General features: G+C 44.4%; 1 protein-coding gene across 1 annotated transcript in view; it reads left to right on the top strand.

Annotated features, from left to right (window-relative positions):
• Positions 1-26,901, top strand: part of RFTN2 (raftlin family member 2) — a 409,447-nt gene that overhangs the window by 63,737 nt on the left and 318,809 nt on the right. Inside the window, exon 2 of the mRNA XM_078680443.1 lies at positions 15,750-15,933. Coding sequence (XP_078536569.1) covers positions 15,750-15,933 — 184 coding nt within the window. The remainder of the gene's footprint in view (positions 1-15,749; positions 15,934-26,901) is intronic.

Here is a 26,901-nt window from a genome sequence, read left to right as displayed (position 1 = left end):
CGGCAAAGGCCAAGGTTGGGGTATGTTTTCAGGATGCACCTGTTTTCCAATAAAAGCGGCCTTTATCACACCTTATACCTGTGTCCGGTCGGTTCTTCCCCTCCCCGTCTCCCGATGGGCCCCAATGGGGCTTTGGGGGGGTGGCCGACCGGAGGGAGGCTCGCCCCCCCGGGGATTTTGGGGCTCCGGGAGGAAGGGGAGGGGAAGAGAATAAATGGGACACAGGAAGGGTCGTTGGGCTGGTTGGGCTGGGCGGCGGTTTTTGGGCTTCTTTTGGGCTGGGAGGGTTCATAAGCGGCCATTTTGGGTCACTGTGCACCATTTCATGGGACAGTGACCCAGCAGCCGGGGAGGTTCAGGGAAATTTTGCCCACCCGCCCCCCCTTTTTTCTGCTAGCTAGGGTTTGGGGGAATTCGAAAAAGGGTTTTTGTTGGTCGCAGGTGCTTTCTGTGGTAGGGTTACAAAGTGTGTCGCTGGGAGCAGGTGCAGGAGTGGTTTTATGTGGGTTGGCGCTTTTCCCTAGTTAGAATGGGGGGGTAGGATAGGAGGAAGGAGCTTTACTGGTTGAAAGGGAGGGAGTGTACATATGGCAGATGTTAAAACAGTTGAGGCAGGCGTTTGGGTAAATGATAAGGATGTTTATGATGTTGTCGGGGAACTGTTTAGGGGTGGGGGTGGGGGGATTGGCAGGTATGTGTATATTTAGTTAGGCCTAGTTTTGTACGGCAAAGGCCAAGGTTGGGGTATGTTTTCAGGATGCACCTGTTTTCCAATAAAAGCGGCCTTTATCACACCTTATACCTGTGTCCGGTCGGTTCTTCCCCTCCCCGTCTCCCGATGGGCCCCAAAAGGGGTGAAGGGAACCCAATTCAATATTTGTTACTCTGACAGCTAATGTTATGTTCCTAACACAATCTTCCTATGGCTAAGTTTTCTGAAGTTTCATGGGGCACAACCTGTCTGTTTTCACCGCACTGAGGGGTAAGTTGGCATACCTGTCCTTCCTTAGGGTCCAGGGAAAGCTACAGAGTGTAGTCAGGAAGATCCCTGTCACGCAACAGTATCATTTTATTTTGCCAGTGGTTGTTGATTTTCCTTTCCAATACGCTGTGTCTGCCAACTTTGTTGGTGACACATACACGAGTCAGACCACCTCTGATTTGTGTTGAGTCACACCTTACTCATTGCATCTGAGTCTGATATTTAACCTTATTTAGCTGAACCAAGAGATTCCCCATGTTGTGTAAATGCACTCGTGGAATTCCTTCCCAAAAATAAGTGCTATTTCTATAGAAGAGAATGGCTGCAGTTGTTAAAATACTAAATTCATAGGTGCAACACCACCTTAAAAGTTTAAAGGGGGGCATAGGCGCAGTATCCAGAATTATCTAACAAGCATTGGCAAAGTCGGTTGCTTTCAACTTTTGGACATATTGGCTTTGTCGATGCTTGAAAGGCATTTTTTTTTTTTAAACCTTTATTAGCATCAAAAGGATATACAAGTCTAGGCCTACAACCAAACAGGCCGGCCGCAATGTGTAAAGCAATCAGAGGTTCCAAGGCAAACATTACAGAATCCATCAGCACAAAGCAGAGGCAGTACAATCGTTAAAAGGGGAGAAGAGACTTAGGAACCAGAGGGCCAAAACACAGGAGCAAAAAAGGTTAATTTTATAATATGGGGATAAGGTGTACGACAGGCTCACTTTCAATATAGAGACATCCGATGTCCCAGAACCAGCATCAGCGTCAATAAGGGGGTAAGGGGCCGCAGTACAGGAGAGACAACACAATGCACACAAGAAGATCAGGATAATTGAGACATAATCGACACCTGAGCATCATCATCGTCACATGCCCACCACCCAAACCACAGCTAAGCCAGAACAGAGGGATCGGAGAAACAGCACATCAAAACCAGCCCGTCATAGTGACCTCCAGGAAAAAGGAGGGAGGGGGGGCGGGGACGAGGAAAAAAGGGGGGGAAGAGGGGGCCAAGGAGGGGGAGGGGAGGAGGACAAGGTGGAACAACGAAAAAAGGAAAAAAAAAAAAGAAATGAAATATAAAAACGAAAGAAAGAAGACACGTCGACACAGGCGTCCCGTGGCGGGAATACAGGAGACAACAGGAGTATCAGCACCAGTGAGGGTACAGCGATCGAGACGAAAAGCAACCAAATCATAAAAGGAGGGTGAACGACGCCACACACCCCACCCCGAACACACCACGGGAGGCCGGGACAGACGCGGCTTTACGAAAGGAGATACAAAAGGGCCATAGAACCATAAAACAAACAACAAATAGAACCCAACCCACCCATCCCACCCTGCACCCCTGTAGAAGGCTATGGCCTACCCTTCAAACAGCGTGCCTGTCGCCCTAAACCAGAACCCGAAATATAGCGAGAAGGAAAGAGAGAAGAACAAGACAAAAACGAAACAGAAACGGGAAGAAGAAAACAGGAGGGAGGAGCATAAAAACAGCAATCAATATGGCCGGCCGCCGCCCTCCGCCCAACCAGACAATCACAGCAAAAACAGACCAGGACGACACCCCATCAAGCGCCATAAAACGTACAGAGAAGGGGACCTCCCACCTCTCCACGGATACAAACAAGTGCACCACTAAGTCGTATACCAAGAATCAACCAAGAGTCGTGCATATCACCCCCATCCCTTCCGAACCACAAATCCCACCCACCACATGACAGTGTGAAATGAGATACTAAATGCAAGACCAGCATACAATCGAAAAAAATGGTGACTACCATAACAACATGGGGGGTAAATCGGTCCGCAAGGGAGCAGAAGTCCAAACAGATAGTTTAGATGCATCAGCAATCGCAGCACGAACGATGAAAAACAGGAGTTCAGTTGCGCCGCTGGGGAGGGCGAGGGGGTCTCCACGATAGTCAAAGGCAAAGCCATCGGAGCAGGTGCAGGCGGCAGTCCACCAATAGTTCCAGGCATCCATGCCGGACAGGGCCGCGGCACAACGTCCAAGTCCCCGGGGTCAGAACCTCGAAAAACAGGGAGCTCCAAAGTCACCGGCACACAAAACGATCTTCGATCAGCGGCAGCAACACTTGCAGCAATCGAGGGGGGCGAGGCAATGGAGTCACTGAAACAAGAGGGCGGCAGGAAGAAACGGCTGCCCAAAATGGCGGCAGATCGTGGCGGACCCACAGGGACTTCGGGGGCCAGAGATGCGCGCAGGGATCTCAGAGCTTCCAGGATATCTCTGACCGTAAGCTCACGCTCACCAAACCAGATCCCCGCGCAATCAGGCAACCCAAGCCCACCGCCACAGGGCGATACATGTTTCAGAGGGTCGGCCGCCATTTCGTGAAGTCAGCCCAGTCGCCGCCCTCCACGACCCCCGGAAAAACAGTTCAAAAATGTAGGACTTTACAGAACTCCGGGGGTCCCAGCAATGGCAGCCCTGGTGCCGAAAGGATGTCCGCCCAATACGGGTCCCCGCCTACACCAGCACCGGCGCCCCCAACAAGCAGAGTCCGGGCGCAGAGGACCAGGGCCGCCGGACAAAGCAGCGGCGGGGGGAGGCCCCCTTCACAGAATCAGTCCCCGGTGCATCTCACCCACATCAGCCGCGCGGTCACCGGGGCAGGCCCGGATCAGGATCGCCGGGATTCTCGCACAACGGCTCCCATCATTGGTTCACGCTCTCGGCCGAGGCCGAGAGCCGTCGGATCCCACAGGCCAGGTCCCGGTCTAGGTTCCACGGAGGCCCCGATCTTGCGGAGGGCACAACTTCGGAGCCGCTGCACATTGAGACCTCCGGGCCAAATGGTAAGTACAAACAAGGTGTTCTGTTTCCAAGTCCCCGATAATGTGTCGTCTCCGGACAGGGTAATAGACAGGATAGGCAATCAGGCCGGAGGGCTGCGGGAGCCGAGCTAAAAGGCGACCATTACGCTCGCGAGCTTGGCTCCTCCCTCCGAAAGGCATTTTTTTATGCTGGGCAGCATTGTACACAATAACAAAGCAAAAAAAGGCACGTAATTTTGTAGATGTTTGCATGCATTTTGGCATAATGCAGGCATCATTTTTTTTTACCTATGTGAGATGGATCGATAAATAAAAAAATAAGCAATTTTCTTCCTGACCCTCCAATAAAAAGAGACTGCAGGGATAGGGGGAAACAGAGGAGCAGGTAGTAGGGTATTAATGGGAAGCGGGGGATAAAATAAAAATAAAGGAGAGTGATGGGAAGAGGAGGAAGGTAAAGCAGCACGTGAGGGGGAGAGCAACACAGGGTGAAAGGGAGAAGCACACGTGGGAGAGCAATACAGATCGCTGGATTTTGGTGGGGGAGGATCACACAAGATAAGTGATGGCTTTCTAAAGAGTGCAGCTGAGTTTGAAAATGGTGCGTGCCGGAAGGAGGAGCTAATAGAGTACTATTAGGATGGAGGTGATGTGATCATATTGCGATAGACCCTGAATGAGATGTGCTGTGGCGTGTAGGATGGCCTGAAGGGGTTCTAGTGGGGAGTCTGGGAGGCATAGAGCAGGGCGTTACTATTACCATTATCCAGATACAGCAGTACGAAGGCTTTAGCAGAGGATCAGAAGTTGCTTACAGGAAGAAACAATTTCACTTCCATAAGAAGAGAGAGCTGGTACTTTGTCCTTTTTGGCAATGTATTCCTTGTGGGTGAGGTTTGTGTTCAGGGTGAATCCAAGTGATTTGGCATTCATGTGAATTGGTGTTCACAGTCATCAAGGTTCATGCCATTGCACCATGTTTGTAGTGCTTTTTGCTTATTGTTGTTGGAAAATAACAGAAATTCTATCTTGGTTAGTGTAAGCATCAGGTAAGCACTCGACATCCACGTCTGGATGATATGCAGGCAGTGTTTTGGACGTTGAATGTCTGAAGCTGAGATTTTCAAATAGATTTGTGTATCATCAACATATTGGTGAATCTTGGCGCTGTTACCTGTGAGTACATAGTGGTAGTAATCAGAGTTGAACTGGGCCAAAAAATAGACCCGGACATCAAAATAAAAGTGGCCCTCATTAGCGAACAAGGGAGCTGAAAATATTTGTAAATCAGGATCATTTTGAACTTGTAAGACAAGCGGTATAGGTATTTTGCAAGGTATGGGAGACTAAATACTTTGTGTTTTCTGCAGCAAATGCTTGTAGCAATATCAATGAAGTCAACAGGAAAAAACTGCCCACCTGACCATAAAACAGGCCCACATACTGCTGAATAACTGGTCCCTAGACTGATTTGAGACACCACCCCATCGGGCACTGCCTGATTGGCCTTTAGTCCAGTCCGACCCTGGTAGCACTATACATACATAATTCAAGGCTAGCCTTGAATCCTCCTAGGCGTGTGCCTAGATAAAATTCAGGGACAGAGGCATTGAAACATGTTCTTCCTCCACATTCATACAAGATTCAGTTAGAAGAGATTATGGGCCAGATATAGGTAATTTCCATTTACCGATTCTAAAATACAGAATTTTACCGATTCGGTATTTCAGAATCGGTAAATGGGATGTAGATTTAGATTCGGTACATTTTACCGAATCGGTAATATTCGGTATTACCAATTTGGTAAATACCGAATCGGTAGTTACCGAATCGATAATTTCCATTCATTCCTATGGTAGGAATGAATGGGAATTACCGATTCGGTAAATACCGAATCGGTAAATACCGATTCGGTATTTACCGAATCGTTAATAGGGGGACCATTTACAAGGGTGGCACATTGACACCCTGTTGCACCCCTGAATAGGGCATGGGTGCCCATGTGGCACACATACATGCCCTAAGGGCATGTATGTCTGCCACATGGCACATTAAAAAAAGCAAAGAATTGCTTTTTTAAAGGTATTCGGTATTTACCACCAACTTGTAGTTGGTGGTAAATAACGAATCCTTAAATGACAAATGCACTCACTTGAGTGCTCCCTACATGAAGGATTCGGTAATTTACTGAATCGGTATTTTAAGAATTTGGTAATTTACCGATTCCTTAAATAACCAATTCGGTAAATTACCGAATCCTTAAATATGGCCCCTACATCTCAGATGCCTAATACCGGTCGGTAACGGCCGAAATTCGGTAATTTCGGCCGTTACCGACCGGTATTAGGCATCTGAAATGTAGGGGCCATATTTAAGAATTCGGTCGGTAATTTAAGGAATCGGTAAATTACCGAATCCTTAAGATACTGATTCTGTAATTTACCGAATCCCTAATGTAGGGAGCACTCAAGTGATTGCATTCCTCATTTAAGGATTCGTTATTTACCACCAAATGCAAGTTGGTGGTAAATATCGAAAACAGTTAAAAAAGCAGTTTTAGGCTTTTTTAACAGTGCCATGTGGCAGACATACATGCCCTTAGGGCATGTATGTGTGCCACATGTGCACCCATGCACTATTCAGGGGTGCAACAGGGCATCAATGTGACACCCTGCCACCCTTGTAAGTCTTCCCCTTATTACCAATTCGGTATTTACTGAATCGGTAATTCCCATTCATTCCGATGGGCTGAAGGCCCATAGGAATTTATTCAGGAATGAATGGGAATTACCGAATCGGTAAATACCGTATATTACCGATTCTGTAATATTTACCGAATCATTAGCTACATCACATTTACCGATTCCTAAATACCGAATTGGTAAAATTCGGTATTTAGGAATCGGTAATATGTGATTACCTACATCTGGCCCTCGGTAATTTCGGCCGTTACCGACCGGTATTGGGCTACCTACATCTGGCCCTATGTATTTTGTGCATCTTCTCTAAAGGAATTCCTGGATTTCTTTACAAAGGTTAATAGAATTCTCTTTACATTGATGTCCTATCCCTTGATATGTTCTTTATTTAAAGACCTTTTTACTTAAGGAAAAATCCCCGGTAGCAAGTGGTTCTTCCAATGAAAATCTTTCATGTGGATGAACCCGAGATATCCATGATGCGCATGCATCCTTGCTACACCTGGCATAATTTCAAGGTGCCCATGCATTCTAAATAACTTGTTATTCTAAACTGTATAAATGTATTCTGTAAAATTACATTATGTTAGGTATGTTTTAAGTGGCATTATTGTATCTGTTAAGTGGTTTATTATTGTAGATTGTTTAAATGGTTTGCTACTGTAAACTATTTAAAGGAAAATGTTAAGAATTTCAAGATCTGTAGCTTATTAACTTAACTTATTTACTACATACATATAGAAGGAACTTTTTGTTTTTAGGTCTCACCTAGGCAGCGCATGCTCTGTCCCTTTCGAGATATGTTGTATCTACAGTATGGGTGTTCGCCACGCCCCTCACTTTTAATTGCTGCCTTTGAGTGTCTTTTAAAATCCAGTGCTTTTGAGCAGTGAATCCATCCCATTTGTTCTGCCTTTTGTGTTTTCCTTCTGCCTATGGCGACTGGCCCTTTCACATGTCTTCTTTCTCCTGTATGCATATATCTTTGTGTTTGTGCACTTTTTCGAGTTGCAGAGTGTTTTCTGATGGTTCTGTTCTTTTGTATGTTGTTTTGTTAAATCTTGTGTGCGATGCGTTCTAAACTTTTGTTTTTATAATATGCTATATTTGTTTAGCAAGTGTACAGGGTTTTTGTAATTTATGTTCTTGTTTAATCTCAATCTACTTCGTTTTTTTAATTAAGTGGTGCCGTGTTGACAGTGATTTTATTTTGTATATGTTGTGTTGCTAAAGCTGGTTGGAGGTGCCTTTGGAGTGTGTTTTGTTTCAATGTGCTTTATTTGTTTAAGAATATTTTTTTGTGTTTGCTGCGCTTGTGCTTTATATGTTTCTGACAGCTTCTCAGTGTTGAAATTGTTTTTTTACACTGGTTTTGCTGTTGGGAATGATAGTGCAAGCATTTAATTGAAGATGAAATACCACATAATGTGGCACAGATATGCTGCTGGATGCATATAGCACACCTTGTGCAGCCTCGAGCTGCTAAATAGAGACCACAAGCGCCACACAAGTCAAATGAGGTTTTCCAGACCCGCGTCTGGGGGACTTCAAATGTAAATTGCACGTATTGCCTCCACTTGGTGTTTGATAACATGAAGCTGGACGTTTCCAGGTTGGCCAGTTCACTGTTTACCAACACATCTGGTGCTTCGAGGCTTGTTGTGAACAAAACGTGCTCAGCCGACGGCTGTATATCATGTCCTCATCTGTTTTCTTGCCCGTCCCCAATCACCCACCTGCTGCTGAATCAGCTTCTGTGTGCACATTAGTTTAATTTATCATTAGTTGAAAAAAACAAGAATAAGCTAATTTCCGTTTCTTCCATGATTTCCCACGAACAACATTCTGAAATATACATTGGAGAAAACTCTGTTTACAACTTTCCCTGTGATGCAAGCAGCAATGGTTTATGTATTGCAACCTTTTATGTCTAAGCAGCTGGTCCCGATAAGGTTGATAGAAGGAGTACCACTAAATGACGCTGTGGTAACTCCTAATTTTTGCAGCTCCATTCTACATATGCTGTACCTAGTCAGACATGTAGCGGGAAGAACTCCTGACTTCTCATCAGCAAGTCTTGCTGCGTGCCCCCACCCCAGTTACTGAATAATCTACATAGCCATCCTTATGTTAACTTTGGAAGCTCAACTCCGCCTCTGGTTAATTTCATCAATTTTTACTATGTTTGTCCCGCAGATTTAAAGTGACAGTGTCCCTTATTTCTACACCAGACTGTGTACGAGTCCGGCACCCAGTTAGGTGGGTTGTGGGGGGCATTTTACATAATATTTAAACAAAAAACACCAAAACATAGAATTGTTTTTTAAATAAAAGGTGCATTGATATTAACCATGGCAGTAAAACTCATGTTATCTACTTTGGGATGGTGAAGAGCGGAATATATCTCCTGCACTGCTCTCCAAACCCACACTCCCCTACAGACCCTGTACTAAACGTTCAGAGAACTCTTTCTTTCTTCTTCACTCTCAAACACACAACCAGACAAACGCACGGACGCACAAACCAAACACACATGAATGTAATTCATATCTCACTGGTATCCAGTTAAACAGGTTTCATTGAGTTACATGCACTCCTGTAGTCTCACCTCACCACATTGCTCAGGTCACACGTATTCCTGCACTCTATCACAATGCCGCCTACAGCAGCTCATACTCTTGCACACACCCTCACTGCTCTGAGGAGCTGATTCCTGCAGTTTCAACCCACCATCGCGGTGCACAAGTCACATACATTCGTTCAGTCACTCGTTCACCACCCTGTTGTTAACACACTCCTATAGTCTCTGCCACGCTGCTCTCAGATTTTAGACATCCCTACAATCCCTTCTCCACCCTGGTCTCAGAAGGTGCACACATTCCAGTAGTCTAGTGTTTCCAAAACTTCATGACTCGAGATGCGAAAGTCCAAACTATAAATATGCCTTTAAAGTCTGTATTTATCTTGTCACTTTAACCCCTTGCATGGGGACTATCATGAGTCTCGGTGGGCGTGTGCTCACGACGGCTGGGGGCGTCCGAATCCCGCCCACTCTGTAAATGACCCACACAGCGTGAAAATTCGCAGCACATGCAAGGGGTTAAAACATTTTTTTTTTATTAGCATTTCAACATAACCACAATCATGGACAGTAGACAATCTGTATGGTAGTATCCTAGAATTACAGAAGATACAATAGTAGCCATGCCCGTATTCAACCACCCCACCCATACCCCCACCCGCCTAAGCTTCCAAACCGTAAGTTGGAATCATTTTTGGACAGCAGATAAGTGCAGACCATCAGTTGACTGCCCGAGATCTATATCTCGGGAAGCCCCAAAAACTGGGGTTGGTCCGATTGTCTACAGCTAGGAGTTTCCCACACCGCCTTCACCCCGGGCCCTTCCCCCAATCACCCATTGCTCATAAGATTTGTGTCTCTAAGTCGGAATAGTTTCCATCTGTGGTGTCTATTATGTTTGAGTCATAGCACTCCAGGCCAACAAATCATCCCTGACCCTGTCATCCCTTCGGGACCTCCGCATATGTGCCTCCTCGACTCCAGCCCATTCTTACATGTCCCTCCTCCAATCTGTCGAGTACAGGCTCTAGTGCTCGGCCAACCAATAGTAATTTGGCATTTGGTTACCACAAGTCTCAACATCGTGAAGCATCTGCTTACTTTGTTTTTAGGGTTATTAGGAAGGAATCTCAAAATGAATTGATTAATCGTGTGTGGGATTGACCAGCCGGACGAGTGCTCAATAAGTTCTAGAACAGCGTTCCAATATTCCCCCACAACTAGGCGATGCCAAACCATATGTACAAAGTCTGACTCTGTTGCCCGACATCACGCACAGCCCTGTAACCTATCTGGATATATTGTATGGAGTTGTCTAGGAGAGAGGTATTACATATGTATCATGTAGTAATATCTGTGTGGAGGCAGGTACCTCCAGGAATGTAGGCCACAACTGTTGTGCTGTTGCTGTAATCTTAGCATATTGGAGACTAGTTCGAATGTCTCAATTGCGTCTCGTAGTGTAATAAAATGACCCGCTGGATATAGATCCGAGAGCCAGAGACAACCCCCCTCCTGCCGCTTCGCAATCGTCATTGTGCGGGCGATTTGATCAGAAGAGAAAATAATCCAGAGATCTAAGTCTAGGTCATATGGTGTGTGCTCGATCACCCTCCGGATCGTTCTCTCCCACTAGCAGCCCATAAGGCGCATCAAATTCCGAAGGGAAATGTATTCTATCACTGTGCATGTTTTCTCCCATAGCCATTTGAAAGTCGCACATAAAGTCAATGGCTGTGGGCAGAAAAAAGGTGGATCAATGTTTTTTTAGAAATTTCAGTGCAAACGAGCACTGAGCTGTATTTACATGAACACATTCTACTCAGAGGGAGAGGTTCTGGTAAATATGGTCATTTATCTGGCTGTTAGTGTGTAGCTATTAGACTCTTGTACTTGTTTCATGTTTGTTGCTGTAGATCTGAGAGGAATCTGAATTATATTCTGGTTTCAAGAGCTCACTCCACTTCCAACCACAGTTCCAGTACTTTTTTAGGTCGAGCCTGGGCAGTGTATATCGATACCTGCGTATGCACACGGGAAGAGTGAAGGAAGATACAGTCTGGTGATGTCTACTTAGACGGCACTTTCTCAGTAATGTCCCGAAGACTTGTAATAAATAAAAAACAGGTGTTATTATTACCAAAATAAGCGGTATTTATTTTACTAAGCTCAGAAAAATGAAAGAACATGGCTGTAAACATTGAGAATCGAGCTGCTGAACCGAGATTATCACTCAAAAGGCGTACCCCAAAACGTCAAATGCATTACCTGCTAGGTATCGGCCTGTTGTATGTAGGTGCAATAAGTGATGCCATTTCAGTGCATTCAGTACTGGAGCACCTGCAGAAGAACATTGCTTAAGCAATGGTTCTGTGTCTTCTTGTTAATGCTTCCCCAACAAATACATCGGGGTATCCTTAGATGGCAATCATTGTTCAATGTCTTTGAAAGTTTAATAGCTATTACACCTTTGTAAAAATAATTAAGTAAATAAAATATGCTGGTTTGCTAGTGCCAGCTCTTCAATCCCTGGTGGCACAGCACCCAGGATAATGTGCTGCATGGCTAAACACTTAAAAGGCCCAAAAGGCGAGACCTATTGGCTGTGCCAATGCTTGTTTATTTATTCTGAAGTGGCTTAAAACGTTTTTACTTTCTGTGTATGGAAAAGTCCTGCAGTGTCTATTTAGTAAACTATGTTTACAAAGTGACTTGAATAATGATTTGTTTAGATTTTTTGTAGCTAGGTCCCACATCTTTTTATTTAACAGGATTTGTATTAATCAGAATACCAATAAAGTGTGTGTGTGTGTGTGTGCTATAACATAAAGCTGCTGTTAAATCAGTACTTATTCCCTATGTGTTTGTATGTGTCCGAGGGGGCGGGGAACAGCATCAACAAAGTTCTTAATCTCCTAATTAGGGTCATTATCTTGAGTCATGAAAATGCCTTTGTGCTGTAATTGTCAAAGAATTGTATTATCATGATATCAGGAGGTTTGTAGTGACCACAACATGTTTACAAAGTTTCTTAGGACTTAGTTGTCCTTCTCATATTAGTATATTTCGATTGTGTATTTTACGACAATGAATACAAATATTTATTCACACGATTATGGGCCAAGTACAAAGAACTGTATTCAGGTGGAGAGTGAACAACTGCATATTGCTTAGGTCTGTCCACCAATTGTTTCTAGTTGTTTTACAGAAAATGGCAGTCTTAGCTCCACGTCAACGTATGAAAGTTAAACTTTGCTTCACACAGATGACATTTTGTTATTCAAGCAAGAATCAGCCTTTCATAGGTGCAAGAATCAGCCTTTCATAGGTGCTCTCGAAAGCCTTTCACTTTAAAAATGAATCAGTAGACTATGTGTCCTCGGCTTGATTTTCTGCTTCCTTTCTCTATCCTGTTCTTCTGGTGGTTGTTGTTTTAAAAGGGTAGACCACTGATTCAAGATATAAATGTTGCTCTTTTTCATTTGCTTTCACTTCCACGTCTTCTGTCTGTTGAACGACTGTTTGTTCTTATTTCTTCACTATCAGTATGTCCAACAAGTGAGAAAACATCTAAAAAAATTGCTTTTTATAAGTGTACTGCAAGTCTGCATTTCTGTCCATGTATAGAGTCATAAAAAAAGTTCCCCACAGGCTACTCTTTATACAAAATATATTTATATGCATTTACACAAACACACCATACAAAGAGACAAGGCATATTTAATACACAGATATATATGACGATTTTGTTTCAACAAGCTCCTGAAGAGAAATTCTTGTTTAGTAAGCACAGATTGTGTTTTTTGTTAGTGTCATCTATAAGAAGTCACACAGTTGTCTTCAATGTAGGTAACATCCAATAAGTGTGGACAATCTAAACAAAAGTGTGGTATAACATTCTGTTTTCTTACGGACTTTTGAAGATATATTAGTCTATTAGTTTATCTTGTATTGGATTATATGTGCTATATTAAAGATTGTGAACATGCTATTTATCCCCATTGTTTAGTGTGGGGAGGGCCATAAGTGGGCTACAATGGGCCTCCTCTCCTTCAGAAATTGAATCAGAAGAAAAAGGCACTTCAAGCAAAGGCCAGGAGAAACCTGAGTTATTTGTCCCTTATTTTTACTGAGTGGTTGGGTCATATATTTGAATGTGACATAGACTATTACTTAACAGTACAATGATAATGCATGATTCTTCGCCCACATAAGATCTGGTATTGAGTCCTCACTGATTCAGATCAGGAGACATCTAAACAATCTCTGTGTCCTGCCATAATTTGTGTAATAAATTAAACATGTGCCTTATCTCCAGGAGCGGCCCGTGCGGGTAAGAGTGGTGAGCAGGGCTCGAGTCGGGGTACCACGCGGGTGGACGGCGTCCCCCCACTTATTTTACCGGGAGCTCGATAGCTGGAGCAAATGGAGCCACACATTCACTCTTTGGCCTCTCTGGGGCGAGATCGGAGCTCATTCAGAATGTTGCTCACGCGCTGGCTTCTCTGATGCAATCGCATCTAATGGGTGAGGGAGGGGGGTCAATGAGTCTGATGGTGAAAGCCACCTTTCGTGACGTCACTTCCTGTCATGACGTAAGCGTCCCCCCACTTCTTTTTTTAGGACTTGTGCCCTGGTGGTGAGGCCGGGTTGAATTAAATAAATAATACATTTCCCTCGTCGTCTGTTGAAATCCACTCAGCCCATCGCTCTTACCTGCAAGGGCAGCACACATTTCTAATTCAGTCTTTTCAGCATATGGCAAATAAGGAGATCTCTGTATTGAAGAAGAGCTTTCCACAAAACAAAACCCCAAACCAATTTGAATATTATTTGTAAACCTATTTTGTATTTAATTCAGGTCAGTATATAGTACAAAGTTAACAGATAGTGAAACTGAGCGTTTCACAGCAAAATAGCAAGAAAGGTAGTTTGTTAGTAACATCCAGTGATGTACCCTGTTATGGAACTGTCTTCCAGAAAAGATTAAGTCCTTTTGATGTGACAGATATGATCATTACATTTACGTTGTGGCTTTAGCACTACCCCTTTGTGGGTGAACCATATTCATCAAAGGGCTTAAGAAATTCAACCTCATCATTCTGACACGCAGCAAACTTTTCTGGCTCCTGCCCATGCTTCAGGACAGCTGCATCGCCTACAAGGGCACCAGAAACAAAACCTTACTATAAATAGCTACGAAGCCACCCATCTTGGGCGGACAAAGCCGCACCAGCAGTCAAGACATTACACATCCCTTTACAAAGCTTTGCTAATTTTACATGACACAACAGACAGGAAACGAGAAACTGCAGCAAAGAAAACACCAGAAGACAAGTCTTCGTAATCAAGTTTCCTATGATATAGAACATTGCCCCTATTGACACTGGGACTCCTCCTACCTTCCTACAGAAACTCTCTAGGGACACATGGCTTCACAGAATATTGCCACTTAATCCATTAAGTACCCCCATAACTGCAATTCAAACAGAATTGGAAGGCTCAGACTCACCCTTCTTGTGGCTATTTGTAGACAAAAAAGGTTCTTGAGCCATCACCCATCTGTTCATTGCTGCGTTGCTTGCCAGATAGTTTCACTCTATATAAATATCCATACATATTGACATACACGGTATGGCAGTAGTGCTGCATCCTTGGGTTAGGGTCACTGAACATATACCATAGAGAATGAGTCCTTGCTTTATGCATAAAATTCTTTATGGCAGTGTTGTATGTATATTATAGACTGCAGACAATTGTGAATCCATCCACGATATAACCAGGAAAACGTGCAGGAATGTATCTCTAGGCTGTGTAATGGGTTACAGAGAGAACAAATGCTAAGGTTGGAGGACAACATAAAACAACGTGAAGGAGAAACTCTGCTGCAGTGTGTTACTGTGTCTCTCCTCTGCTCAGTATATTTTATTTCTGGACATGAAAGAACGGGTGACTGCTGCGGATATTCTGTAGATAACATAAAAACAAAACAATTCTTCAGTAGAGGACCGTAAAAAAGTGGGCTCCTTAAGGAGCAAGATTTTAGCTGGATATACCTAATCTATGAAAACGTACTGAATATCCCTATTTTGATTATCTTTGGATACAGGGAGTAAGGATTTGTTCATCTTAAATGAGCGAAAATAGACTTTGAGAAGTCGTGCAATCATGCAAATCGCGAGTATGAATTACAAGATCATAGCAGCGAAATTGGACCACTGCTTTCTTTTATTGAGGCTCTTGTAGTGAAAGTGCCTTCCCAATTATTAATGGTGAATCAGTGTCCATAAACTGCATAGAGGACCACGGGTCGGAAACGTACAGGATTTCCAATGTAAGTGCTTTGTTTTCTTCTTAAAGTGGAATATTAGAACCACTGGTAAGGGTGTGACAAGATATACACAGATTAAACATGTGGGTTCTTAATCTTGGGCCCAGAGTTCATTGTGTGATGAGCGAACGGACAATTAAGTGAGATGGGGAATAAGGTGAAGTGATGGATGCTCGAGAAAAGCAGAGCGGGATCAGAAATGCAGAGAGGTTGACAAGCCAACGGAAGACTGTTGGCTGTTAGAGGCTGCTGCTATAAATATACAATTGGTCGTTATTCTTTCGTATTCCTTTACAGTTATATACATGAATACCTTTAGATAATCTAATGCCCTCTTTTCCCTTTTAGCAATACCGAATCCTGAAGTCATCAAGATCAACTCTCTCTGTGATATACCAAACAAAGTCGAAGATTATTACATGAAAGGATTTGTGATCAGGGCTCTTCATCCAGTCATCCTGTCCATCGGCCGGAGAAAGCATTTACCCGTCAGTTTCTTGTATCGTGCGGTGTTATCAAGGCTCAAATCAAGGTATGCAACGCAACTGAGGACCGCTGCATCTAAACTGGGGTTCAACATTGACGTCTGCATGTACCAAAGGGTTTCATGAGACAGAAAGGACAGACTACATTTCTTTGTAGTAGAGGAAACAGTTGTACATGTTAAATGTTTGTGTCCACTTTTCCCGTGCACTCTACGGGCCGCACTGTGTGTTTGCTCCAGTATGTCCATCCCCTTCAAGCTGTCGGCCCTGTCGGTCACTGCCTTCTGGAATAGGAGATGACCGTAGCCACGGTTTGGGAATGAATTTGCTTACGTCATCTGCACGATACCCATTTCTTAATAAACCCAGAGTACTTGATTGATTGTTTTAATGCCATCAATTGAAACCACTTTAAATCTGCAGCATTCTTTCTGAGTACATTTTCTTTAAATTCTTTGTGTTTTTTGTGCGCCTTCGCTAACAGGTAGACATCTGGGTCGTTCTGCAGTTCATATTTTTCTAAGTGTAATGTTCCTTGTGTGTTCCAGAGCTGTTAATGCTCCCACGTCAGCTATTGACCTAATCCCGCTTCTTTGCCCTGGAAACTCCTGGGCCTGTTGGAAGGCAGCCATTGCACCATGATACAGACAGACCTTGAGTCTGGAGTCTGCCTGGCCACGGAAGAAATGAGCTCATTATGTCAGCATCCTATGTTATGTTACCAGGGTGGAACGTTTCTTCAATTTTAGGCTAGAGCCCAGGAACAGAAGTCGTCTTTTAGTTAATAAAGTGACAGCGGTAGAAGTGTGTGAAAACTTTTTGCAAAGATAGCACTGACCATTATTTTGTAAAATATGACAGCCACACTCCACTTCTCACACACAAACATGCACACAAATATGCTTACCATTTTCTACACATACTCTCCTCTGTCTCTCTTACTGGACGGGGCACAGATCACCCGGTTGGAGTATGTGTTTGATAGGGTGTTGGGCGCAGATTGACCCATATTGGAGGAGTTGGTTGAACTGCATGAAGTTCAAAGAGGCGTTTCAGACATAGTGTATGAGACCTAGGTGTACATAGCTCCCATTTTAGAAGGGGGCAGTATCTAAATCTGACATTGCATTGTGGTTCATAGCAAGTGGATTTGTGGAGTTGCCAGGCAATATGTCATATGAGTACACCTGGAAGCAACAGAAACCAATCCCCTGGCGGCACTGGTAAAAAACAGAATGTATACCGTGGATGGTCTACATAGAAGCGAAGGAGGCAAAACTCCTACAGTTACTGTTAATTAACTAGAGTAGGAAAGATTACAGTAAGTGCGTCTAGGTATATACATCTTGGAGAAATGTTCTTCAAAGAATTCTGGCCTAGGGGCCCATTAGGACTTTTAGAAAAAATGTATGGCGTCTGCTCCAAGGGTGCTTTCATTGTCCTAGCATTCCTGATTGCGGGACAGATCACATCACATACTAATTACGTGCTCATTAACTCTAAATGTGTGTGCGTTTATCACTTACAATTCTTACAATTAGTCTTCTGTTGTCCCCAGACTACATGTTTTGTTTTCTTCTACTCGCACGTTTTGTACATATCATTAAAAATTAAATCAATCAATTTAGGTTGATACAGAAAGACATTTTACATTTTCTGTAGCCATATAATGTACTTTTGTGGTTTCCGTATCTAATATTGATCAACAAGAATGGAAGCTCCTAAAAAGGAGCAGAAATGTTAGTTTTTAATATTTTCAAAAAGAAAATTTACAAAAACAGTTTATCTCTTTGTACACCTACCCCCCCTTTTCTGTCCTTCTCCCATCTGTGCTAGTTCCATCTACCACTCCTGCCCCCTCCCATGCAGCTTTTAGATTCATTACCATCTATTGATTTCTTCCTCAACAAAGAATTTGTAGGCTAACCCACATCCACAATACACAATAGGGTCTCAGAATTACTAAGCACTGGTGCCTTCCGGGATATTTAAGGAACGTATTATGTCAGCTTCTTCCCCCTTGTCCTTACTTCCATGTTTCCGCTATTTCCTCTACCCACTTGTCCACTACTTTACGAGTCTCATCAAGCAGCCCTTAAAGGCCTTGATGCAAGACTTAATCTCCTACTAGTTGAATTTTCAAAAAGCAGACTTAGTAGACTCTTCTAAAGATTACATTTAGCCTCCCTGGTAATTGCCGCCAAAATAGAGAACACAAGTGAATGTTCAAGATACTTTTGTTCGAGCCTTTGTGGAAGGCATACAAGAGTTATCCCTCTGAGAACATCACCAGTTCCTAAATTGGAGCTCAACATTGTCCTTACATGGCTTATGGAGCCACCATTTGAGCAGGCACACATGCACACTGTGATTCCTTTCATGAAGTATGCCTTCCTTGTTCCTCAATATATTCCAATCACAGAATTAGTGAACTGGAAATCCTAACAGTGAGGTGCCATTTATTCAAGCCCACAAAGATCAGGTTGTTTTTGTAACAAATCCTCATTTTATGCCTACGGTCATCTCCCCATTCCATATCAATCAAACCACTGTTTTGTTAATTTTTTCTCCGACCATTGCGGAAAAGGCCATACTTTAGATCAGGGTCTCCAACCTTTTCTGTAATAAGAGCTACTTATGTTCAAGGAAAACATTCAGAGCTACTAATATTATTAGTGTTGTAATAGTGACCACACATGCAAGATTACAGTAGTGGCCACGCTATGAAAGATTACTGGCAGTGATCACCTCAGTGTGTCAGACAGGGTTGCCAGCAGTAATGTAGAAAAGCATTTTTCAATTTGAACATGATAGCCAAAGCTGCAGTGCCCCTGACACCAAGGTAATAATATCAGTAATGTTGCATAATATAGCACTCGATTATGGATACTTTGTAAGGACCGGTATTAATAAGTAATGTATTCATCATGCTTCCCCATACCTCTAGGTCCTCCAAAACCTCATCTCTCCTAAATATTTTGATATGTACTTCTTCAGCTAATGCCCACTCCATAGTATCCCTTATCCATACATCTATCTATATCAGGGTCACGCAAGACAAGCCATAAAATAGCTGTACTTCTTTTCGCCAATACGAACGTCAGTTGTAAACAACTGATATTGCATTTTTGATTTTATTCGTTCTGGTGATGGCACCCAGTAATCATTTCTTTGGACAAAGCATGAAATGGACTCCAGTAGTCCTTTGTAGCCTCTCAGATGCTTCCTTTCAAAAATCTAACTTTCTCAAGATCCATGTGATGTGGAAGAAGGAAGCCCCGTCTATCTACATCTAGGACTACGGTTGACTTACCAGGGTAAATTCTACTTAGCTATACCGGTGTTAGATACATGCAGTGGAGGTAATTAAAATGCAACAACTTAAATCATTCTTTGCAAGACACTTAGGGGCCGATTACGATGTTGGTTGGAAAGCCTCTGACCGCTAGTCGTAAGCTTTCTGACCGACACAGTCGGTTTGCGGTCCGACTGCCATATTACGATATCGGCGGTCAGACCGTTAACCGGTCGGTCATTCCGACGCAGTTCTGAAAGGCTCTCGGAGTCACCCGGCCAGTCGGAACTGTACCGTAATCCCATATGGATGGCGTTTTCGCCGTCGGGATTATGGTGTCGGTTTCCAACAGCCTTTCCGTGCCGGCATGTCTGACATGGAAAGGCTGTTGGAAAGCTACTTTGGGGCCCCTAGCAAGGCTCCCTTGCCTCCGCTTCCTATGGTTGGTGGCCGAGAGGATACCTAGAGTGCCCCTCTGTAAATCCATGCACTGTGTGGCAGGCACCATGGGGTGCCTGCCACAGAGTGCAGGGTTTTGTACACACACCCATTTCTTCATGTGAGCCTGTATTACAGCCGGTTTACGGCCATAACACAAACTCCCATCGGGAAATGGGAGTATCCAACCGAACAGTGTTCGCTCGCATCGTAATCAGGCAGTCGGAACTGCCGACCAAAGGTCGGCGGTTCCGACCAAAGCCCCTTAATGTCATGGTTAGTAGGGCACTCCTATGATATTGCCACATTTTCTCTCTGACGATGACAGATCAATGAAAAAGCCTGACGTGCTGTACCTGCTCCCCAGTTATTGAAATTTACTAGGGACTACTTTTTTCTACTTCTTTTCAATGTTATCTCATATTAGCCAGAAGGACGTGAGTCGTTATGTGGCTCTCTGGCACTTTTTGGTCCCTTGAATTTAATTGTTAGGAATCTTGTGTATGGGAAGAGAACACCACAGATAGACCAGCAGCTGCAGGTCCCCCAGGACAAAATATGTATATATAATGCTGTAGGAAAGAATTGCCCGTGGGGACAGATGGGAACAAAACAATTGGGGAAATACAATAGGACTAGATGGGATGCTCCTGGACCTGGAAACACATTCTGAATATGGTAACAAAAGAATTAATACAGTTTTTAAATTAAAGCAATGAAATTATCACTGAAGACCGAATTTAAATATTACTTACATCCTGCAAGGCCTGGGTACTGGTTACCCACAGGGGGGTGAAGGAGACTGGTCCCATTGGTAACTCGAATAAAGAAGTACAAAGACCAAAAAGCAAGGACTAATCCTAACCACGGCTAACCCAAGTCAATGGAAAATAAAAAACATGACCAAGGGAGAAGGTGGGTGATGATTGCATGGAAGAACTGAAACCCCACCTAGTTGCAATGTTGCTTCGTGGTGCACTTCTCTTTCCATACCCTTTTATACTGTCACCTCCATTCATGACACAGATTGGGAAAGGAGAGGATCACACCCCTCTTAGGTGGTGCCATATTTGATTGGGATTATTCTATGTGCAGATCTTGTTTTACTAAAAGGTGGCCGTCATCTTGGTAAAAGTTTCAAAAAAGAGTTTCAAATCCCTGCTGCAGGGCCAAACCAGACCCTGACGCCAATCCTCCAACTCCCATGAAATTGTTGTCTATCACCACAATGCCGAGCATGATGTTAAACCAACCAGCCAACCCCTTTCAGATGCCTAACACAGCATGAGTGTAAGTCCTGAGAGTAATTTAAGGGATTTTCACGTCTGGCCGTTAGATGAAAATGTGCCACCTTCCATAACTTACATCTCCATAGTTGTTGGATTGGGCCTTGTGACACTTTGGTGTTTATCGTATATTGACAGCCCATCTCTTGTCCTATTGGGATGGGTGGTTTTGTGATATTGAATTTGTGGTTTGGCAGTTAGTGTCTTTGGCAGCATTAGCTTTGAAACCTCGTCTGGCTTGCATGAACAGTGCTTGACTCATGGACGACTGCTGAGCAGTGTTGGAAAACATCTTGACACTGCTTGGTATATCTTCTTTTTTGATTTCAACATGTTTTTTATTGTTTTTACATACACACATAAAACATAACACATACAGTCATCTTTTCTAACCGTAAAGACTGTGATGAGGAAGAAGGTTGGAAGGGTAATGGTCTTGTAGCCATAATTCTCATTGCGCAGGTTTCTGTACTTCCCCTTCACTGTCTAATTGTGCCTCCCTCACACCATTGTGATAGAATTTGGGCATCACAAATAAGATTCCGGGGTGAAGGGTCTTCCATTTGTGTCCCCAGTGAGAAGGGCAGGGAATACATATATTTATTAGAATTAAATGGAGAGCACAATTGCTCATTCCTGGATATGGGACATCCTACAAGTGTAAGGAATGTGACAAGGAATAGTAAAACTGAGTAATTGTGTATTTTGAAGGAGGTCGTATTGTCACAAATCTCTATTATTTTAACACCTTCTAGATAGGATAAAAAAATATGATTTAAAATAACTCACTTTCAGATTTCAAATATATGGTTTGATATAATTATCGCTTGTGGCTAAACTGCTATACGATAGGGACCAGGATGAGGCATTACAGGAGGTACGCCTACTACCTACACTCGAAATGTACAACAGTAGCATCATGTTTTTCTTGAACTATACCATTGTGATGCAGCATCAATGTGCCTCCTTCACAGGGGTTAAGTGTAAACTGCTCGAGTTTGGCCTCACCTACTCCTTTATGTTTCCCACTAATCTCCGGGTTGTTTCTGCAAATAAATCCCACTTGCACGATCCTTTGGTGATCTGGGACTAGGTGGAGCAGCTATCGATCCAGAGGGATCCGTTGACTCAGGAAAAGCACACAAAGCCACGGAGTAGGCGGAGATATATGAACGATCTACCTGGGGAAGTGTTGCGGTTGTGGCCAGTCGCTTGGCCTTATCGAAGGCACAGATAGACAATGACAGGCAATCAGCATTCAGAAACGGCAACATGCGAGTATGGCTTGTCCCACACCGCGGAGCCTCTGGAATCATGCTGAATCCTCTACATCTTACACTTCTCTGCTGGGGTCACCAATCCCCCCTGTTGTTACATCTCACTCTACTAATTACCTGTTTTAACTCCACTAGAGGATGGTTTTCAGGCCTTTTCCTCCTCCCTTCCTTCCCTTTAGCTGCCTACTGGTATCCCGAATTGCCTTCTGCCTTTACAGTTGGCTCATGTCATCACCGTAGTTGCTTAAACATCTACTAACTAAATCCCCTCCTATGGAGCTCATGTTGGGGCGATCTCTACTGCAGCATTATTAATACCTATATACATCCCCATAGGCATCCTTCTGTACTAGCGAGCCAAAGGGCTTGAAGTGGACCATTACCAATTCTAGTAGCCTGTGCCTCCAGAAAGCTACGCACTTATTGTAAAAGGTTTGTATGGGGCCATTTGCCCTCCACCCTATGTATTCTAGTTAATGATAATGTTTCCTTTCTTTTGCAGAATACCTTTGACGCTTCAGTTGATAAAGAATCAGATTGGGCATCATACCTCCCTTGTAGTGCATCCGAACTTTTCTAAACACCGCAGCAAGGTTTCTTACACATCGAACAACATGTATGATGCTCGCGATTGTAACATCCTTACATGAAATATCAGAGGCATGAATACAGCTATCAAGCGATATGCTATTTGAGATGCAATGGGATGCTCATAACGCTCTTACAGGAGTCGCATGTCAGCGAACCGGAAATAAACCGACTCCAGAGGTGCTGGCAGCAACAGTTGTTTTCTACAAACTATTCAGCACTGGAATGGATAAAAGCGGGGGTCCCATTTCAACTGTGTGACACTGTCCTAGATAAGAAGGGCAGATACTCTTTGGTGGAGGGGACCCTAGATGGCCAGCCAGTATTTATAGTTAGCGTATATGCCCCCAGTTCCGGACCATCCATCTTCCTTGATCTTCTATTCAGCGTTCTGGCACAATCGGTTGGGGGTCCCTTAGATAATCAGTGGGGACTTTAACTGTCTATTAGATATTACACTGGACAGATCGTTCCCACCTCTTCGTCGGGCACCTACTGCACAGAATGCTAAGCAACTGGCCCAATGGTCTTTGAGGAAATCTGGTGGCAAGCAAAAGGGCGTACTCATTTTATTTTGGTCCTTTAATTGTGGCCTGATCAGATGTATGTTCCAGCTCCATTAGCTCTTTGTTCACCCAGATTGACTGCCTGGACTGTTTCATATCACAATCCTCTGATGGCAAGCATCTGCTGGGGGCCAGTGGGTGGTTGCTTCACTCCCTCCACTACCCACATGGAGACTTCAACCATCGTTGTTGGGCGATAAGGTGTACCGCTCTACCCTCTGGGATAAGATTTCAGATTATTTCGACCTTAATATGAACACTGCCTCAACTAATGCAGTCGAGTGGGATGCTTTTAAGGTAATGATTAAGGGTCTCTAAATTAGCACTGTAGTGAGTGGCCTCAAGGGGGAACGAAGTGGAGACGAAGGACAACAAAGAATCCATGCTTCGCTTGGAAGGCCAATCGCTCCTAGATGATGCCCACAACCAGAAACTATGGGCGGCTTGAACAAGGCATTCCGACTTGCTTGAATGGCTTTACTTCATCAATTATGCTGCACATGCAGTAAAAACCCATGATTAAGCAGGAACAGCCACGCCTCAATTACCGTACCCTTATCTTGGCCGCTATTCGCAGGTGCACACCTAGGCAAATATCCAAGCTGCTGTCACTGAATATTAGGCATAACTATATGCCATTGCCCAAACTGCCTCTTGGAAGGCTATGCTAGCCTAACATATACAAAAAAGTATATAGAGAAGTGTGCAAAAAAGTATGCAGACAAAGTATACAAAAAAGTAATGGATGGAATGCTTGAATTAATCTTAGCTACTGGTAATTATTTGGAGCTGCATCCCAGTCCATCGTTATTTTGCACACCATTCTACCTCAGTTTTGTACCCAGCCATATGCAAATTAGTCTCGACCCTTCTCCAATGGGAACAGTCTAGCCTGAACTGTCAATATAGCTCCTCCCTGAACTGGATTACATAGCTGCACCAGTCGAGCGTCAGCCCGCTCCAGTTCCAGTGCCAATGCCCCCAGTGTCACCCCGCCCAGCAGTGGCGTCGCCCCCATCATCATTCCCGACACTGACCCGGGCGGGCATTATCTGTCACTGGTTCTGGTGCCGACCGGGGGCACATTCCTTATGTCAGAGCCAGTGCGTTGTTGCTACAAGAGGCCAGGATTGGGTGATGATTGGGAGGGGTCTGTTCACCCTGATGTTTACCAGCCCTTTGAAGAGCCTGAGGACACCTGGTATGAGGATCTGGCAGATGCTACTTGTCTGGACACCTCCCCAGACACTTGTCCAAGCTGTTTCCCTGCCAGAACTACAGAGGAGGGTGCCTCATTCGCTATGGTAGTGAGGAGGGCAGCTGAGGTCTTGGAGCTTCAATTGCCCTTGGTGATAGTAAAGACGGATGTCATAATGGAGGTGCTTCAACTGGAAGTTACCCCATACAATTCACTTCTCCCCTTCAATGAAGACCTCACTGATGACCTACTCTGGCCTGGTCCAAGCCAAGCGCAGGGGATGCTGCATCCAGGACTGTTGCCAGCCACCATTGCCTTTACCCAGATGACCCCTGTTTCCTTACCCAGCACCCCTCCCCCCCATGGAGAGCTTTGTGGTCCAGGCTTCCACCACCAAAATCTACCCCAGCGCATTCCCTATACACTCCTCTGGATACCTTTGGGAAGAGAATGTTCTCTTCTGCCGGACTAGCGTCTAGGGCAAATACTTCCATACAGGTCTCAGTTGCACAAGTGCTGCCTATGGTTTTGGAGGAGACCTGAGCCATACTCTCTCAAGCAATTGCTCGCGAAGAGTGTAGCTAAGTTCACCATATGATGTGAGCTGGACACAACAGACTAACTGGGCAGAGCAATTTCATCGGCGTTGCCCCCGTCATGCCTGGTTGAGAACAACCTGCTTTTCAGGGGACGTCCAGTCCTCCCTCAGGGATTTGCCCCTTTGATGGCTCCTGTCTGTTTGGAGAGAAGGCAGACTCCACGCTGGAGCACTTTAAGGATAGCAAGGCTACGGCCATCTCCTTGGGCCTTTCCTTGGCCCCTCACCAACACCAGCCCACCTTCTGCCAATTTTGTGACCACGGAAGGGATTTTCCACCGCCTCTACCCTCCCAGCCATCATGGCCAGCAAGTTGCTTAGTCTTTTCTTGGCTGAGGACACGGTTCCCGCAGATCATGTGTGACAAGCAGCCAGAAGCTGGACCAGTCCACCACCCTCCTGACAGCTGCAGCCTTCAAACCACTTCAGTTTACCCTCAAACCATGATAGGCATCCAGTGGGGGGGCAGGATACGCCATCACCTGCACCAATGGAGGTATATAACCTCCAACGGCTGGGTATTGCACCTCGTCCAAAAGGGTACTCCCTCTCCTTTGTGACTACTCCTCCACCCATGCCATCCACTTATGACACGCTGACAGAGGACCACCTCTCCTTGATCCATCAAGAAGTGCTATTTCTGAACCCGACGGGACCCCTGAGAGATAAATGGTCCCAAGATATCGGTGAGATTGATGACTCAGAGTGGCAGGAAGCATTGGCATCCCCAAGAGAGGTGAGCATACCCTCACGCCTCAGGCTAGTGCAACTACGCATCGTACACCGTTCATACTACACTAGACACACCTTGCACAAGATTGGGAGGGCAGAACACCCCTTCTGCCTGCGTGGCTGCAGAGAAGGGAACCTTTTTTCACACCATATGGGATTGTCCTAGAATACTGGAATATTGGACACAAGTAATGTAATGTAATGTAATGTAAAGATTTATTTGTACCGCGCAACTATCGCTCCAAAGAGCATCTTGGCGCCCACTTGTGTAGCTGATAAGATAGGAACCTTACACTAGGGATCTGGCGATAGTGTCTGGAAGAGTGAAGATCCAGGTTTTTAGTTGCTTCCTGAATTCAGTTTCTTTGTCCAGCGCTCTTATGCGGGGAGGAAGGGTGTTCCATGCTTTTGCACCTAATATCGCAAAGGATTTGCCTCCACGAGTCTTAAGCCTGAATGGTTGAACTGCCAGAAGATTGGCATTGGACGAGCGGAGAATTCGAGTTGGGTGATATCTGGTGAATTTTTTCCGCAGATACAGTGGTCCACGTTGATGAAATGCTCTGAAGGTGATGAGCAATATTTTGAATAGAGTTCTTTTAATGATAGGTAGCCAGTGTAGAGTTTTAAGGGCTTCTGTCGCTGATGATCTTCTGGGCCACTTTAATATGAGTTTAGCCGCCGAATTCTGGACCATTTGGAGCCTGTGGGTGACCTCCTTGTTGGTGCCTGCATATAGTCCGTTACAGTAATCTAGATGAGATGTAACCAGTGCGACCACCACTGTTTTCCTGGCTTCCAAGGGAAGGAGATCGAAGAACTTTCTCAGACTCTTTATAACACCAAAGCATGTACCTGCCACTTTCAGTGCCTGCTGTTTAAAGGACAGATTACTATCAAAAGTCACTCCCAGGTTGCGGGACGTGTTGGCAGTATTAGGTGGAATTTCTGCTTTCTCCGGCCACCACAGTCTGGGTATGAATTCGTTGTTTGAGCCCATCGGTATTATCTCCGTCTTCCCGGTGTTACATTTCAAA

This window comes from Lissotriton helveticus, chromosome 3_1 (genome assembly GCF_964261635.1).
Source record: "Lissotriton helveticus chromosome 3_1, aLisHel1.1, whole genome shotgun sequence".
In the NCBI taxonomy this organism is placed as follows: domain Eukaryota; kingdom Metazoa; phylum Chordata; class Amphibia; order Caudata; family Salamandridae; genus Lissotriton; species Lissotriton helveticus.
The sequence above is the reverse complement of the archived record's forward strand: the minus strand, read 5'-3'. Positions and strand labels throughout refer to the sequence as shown.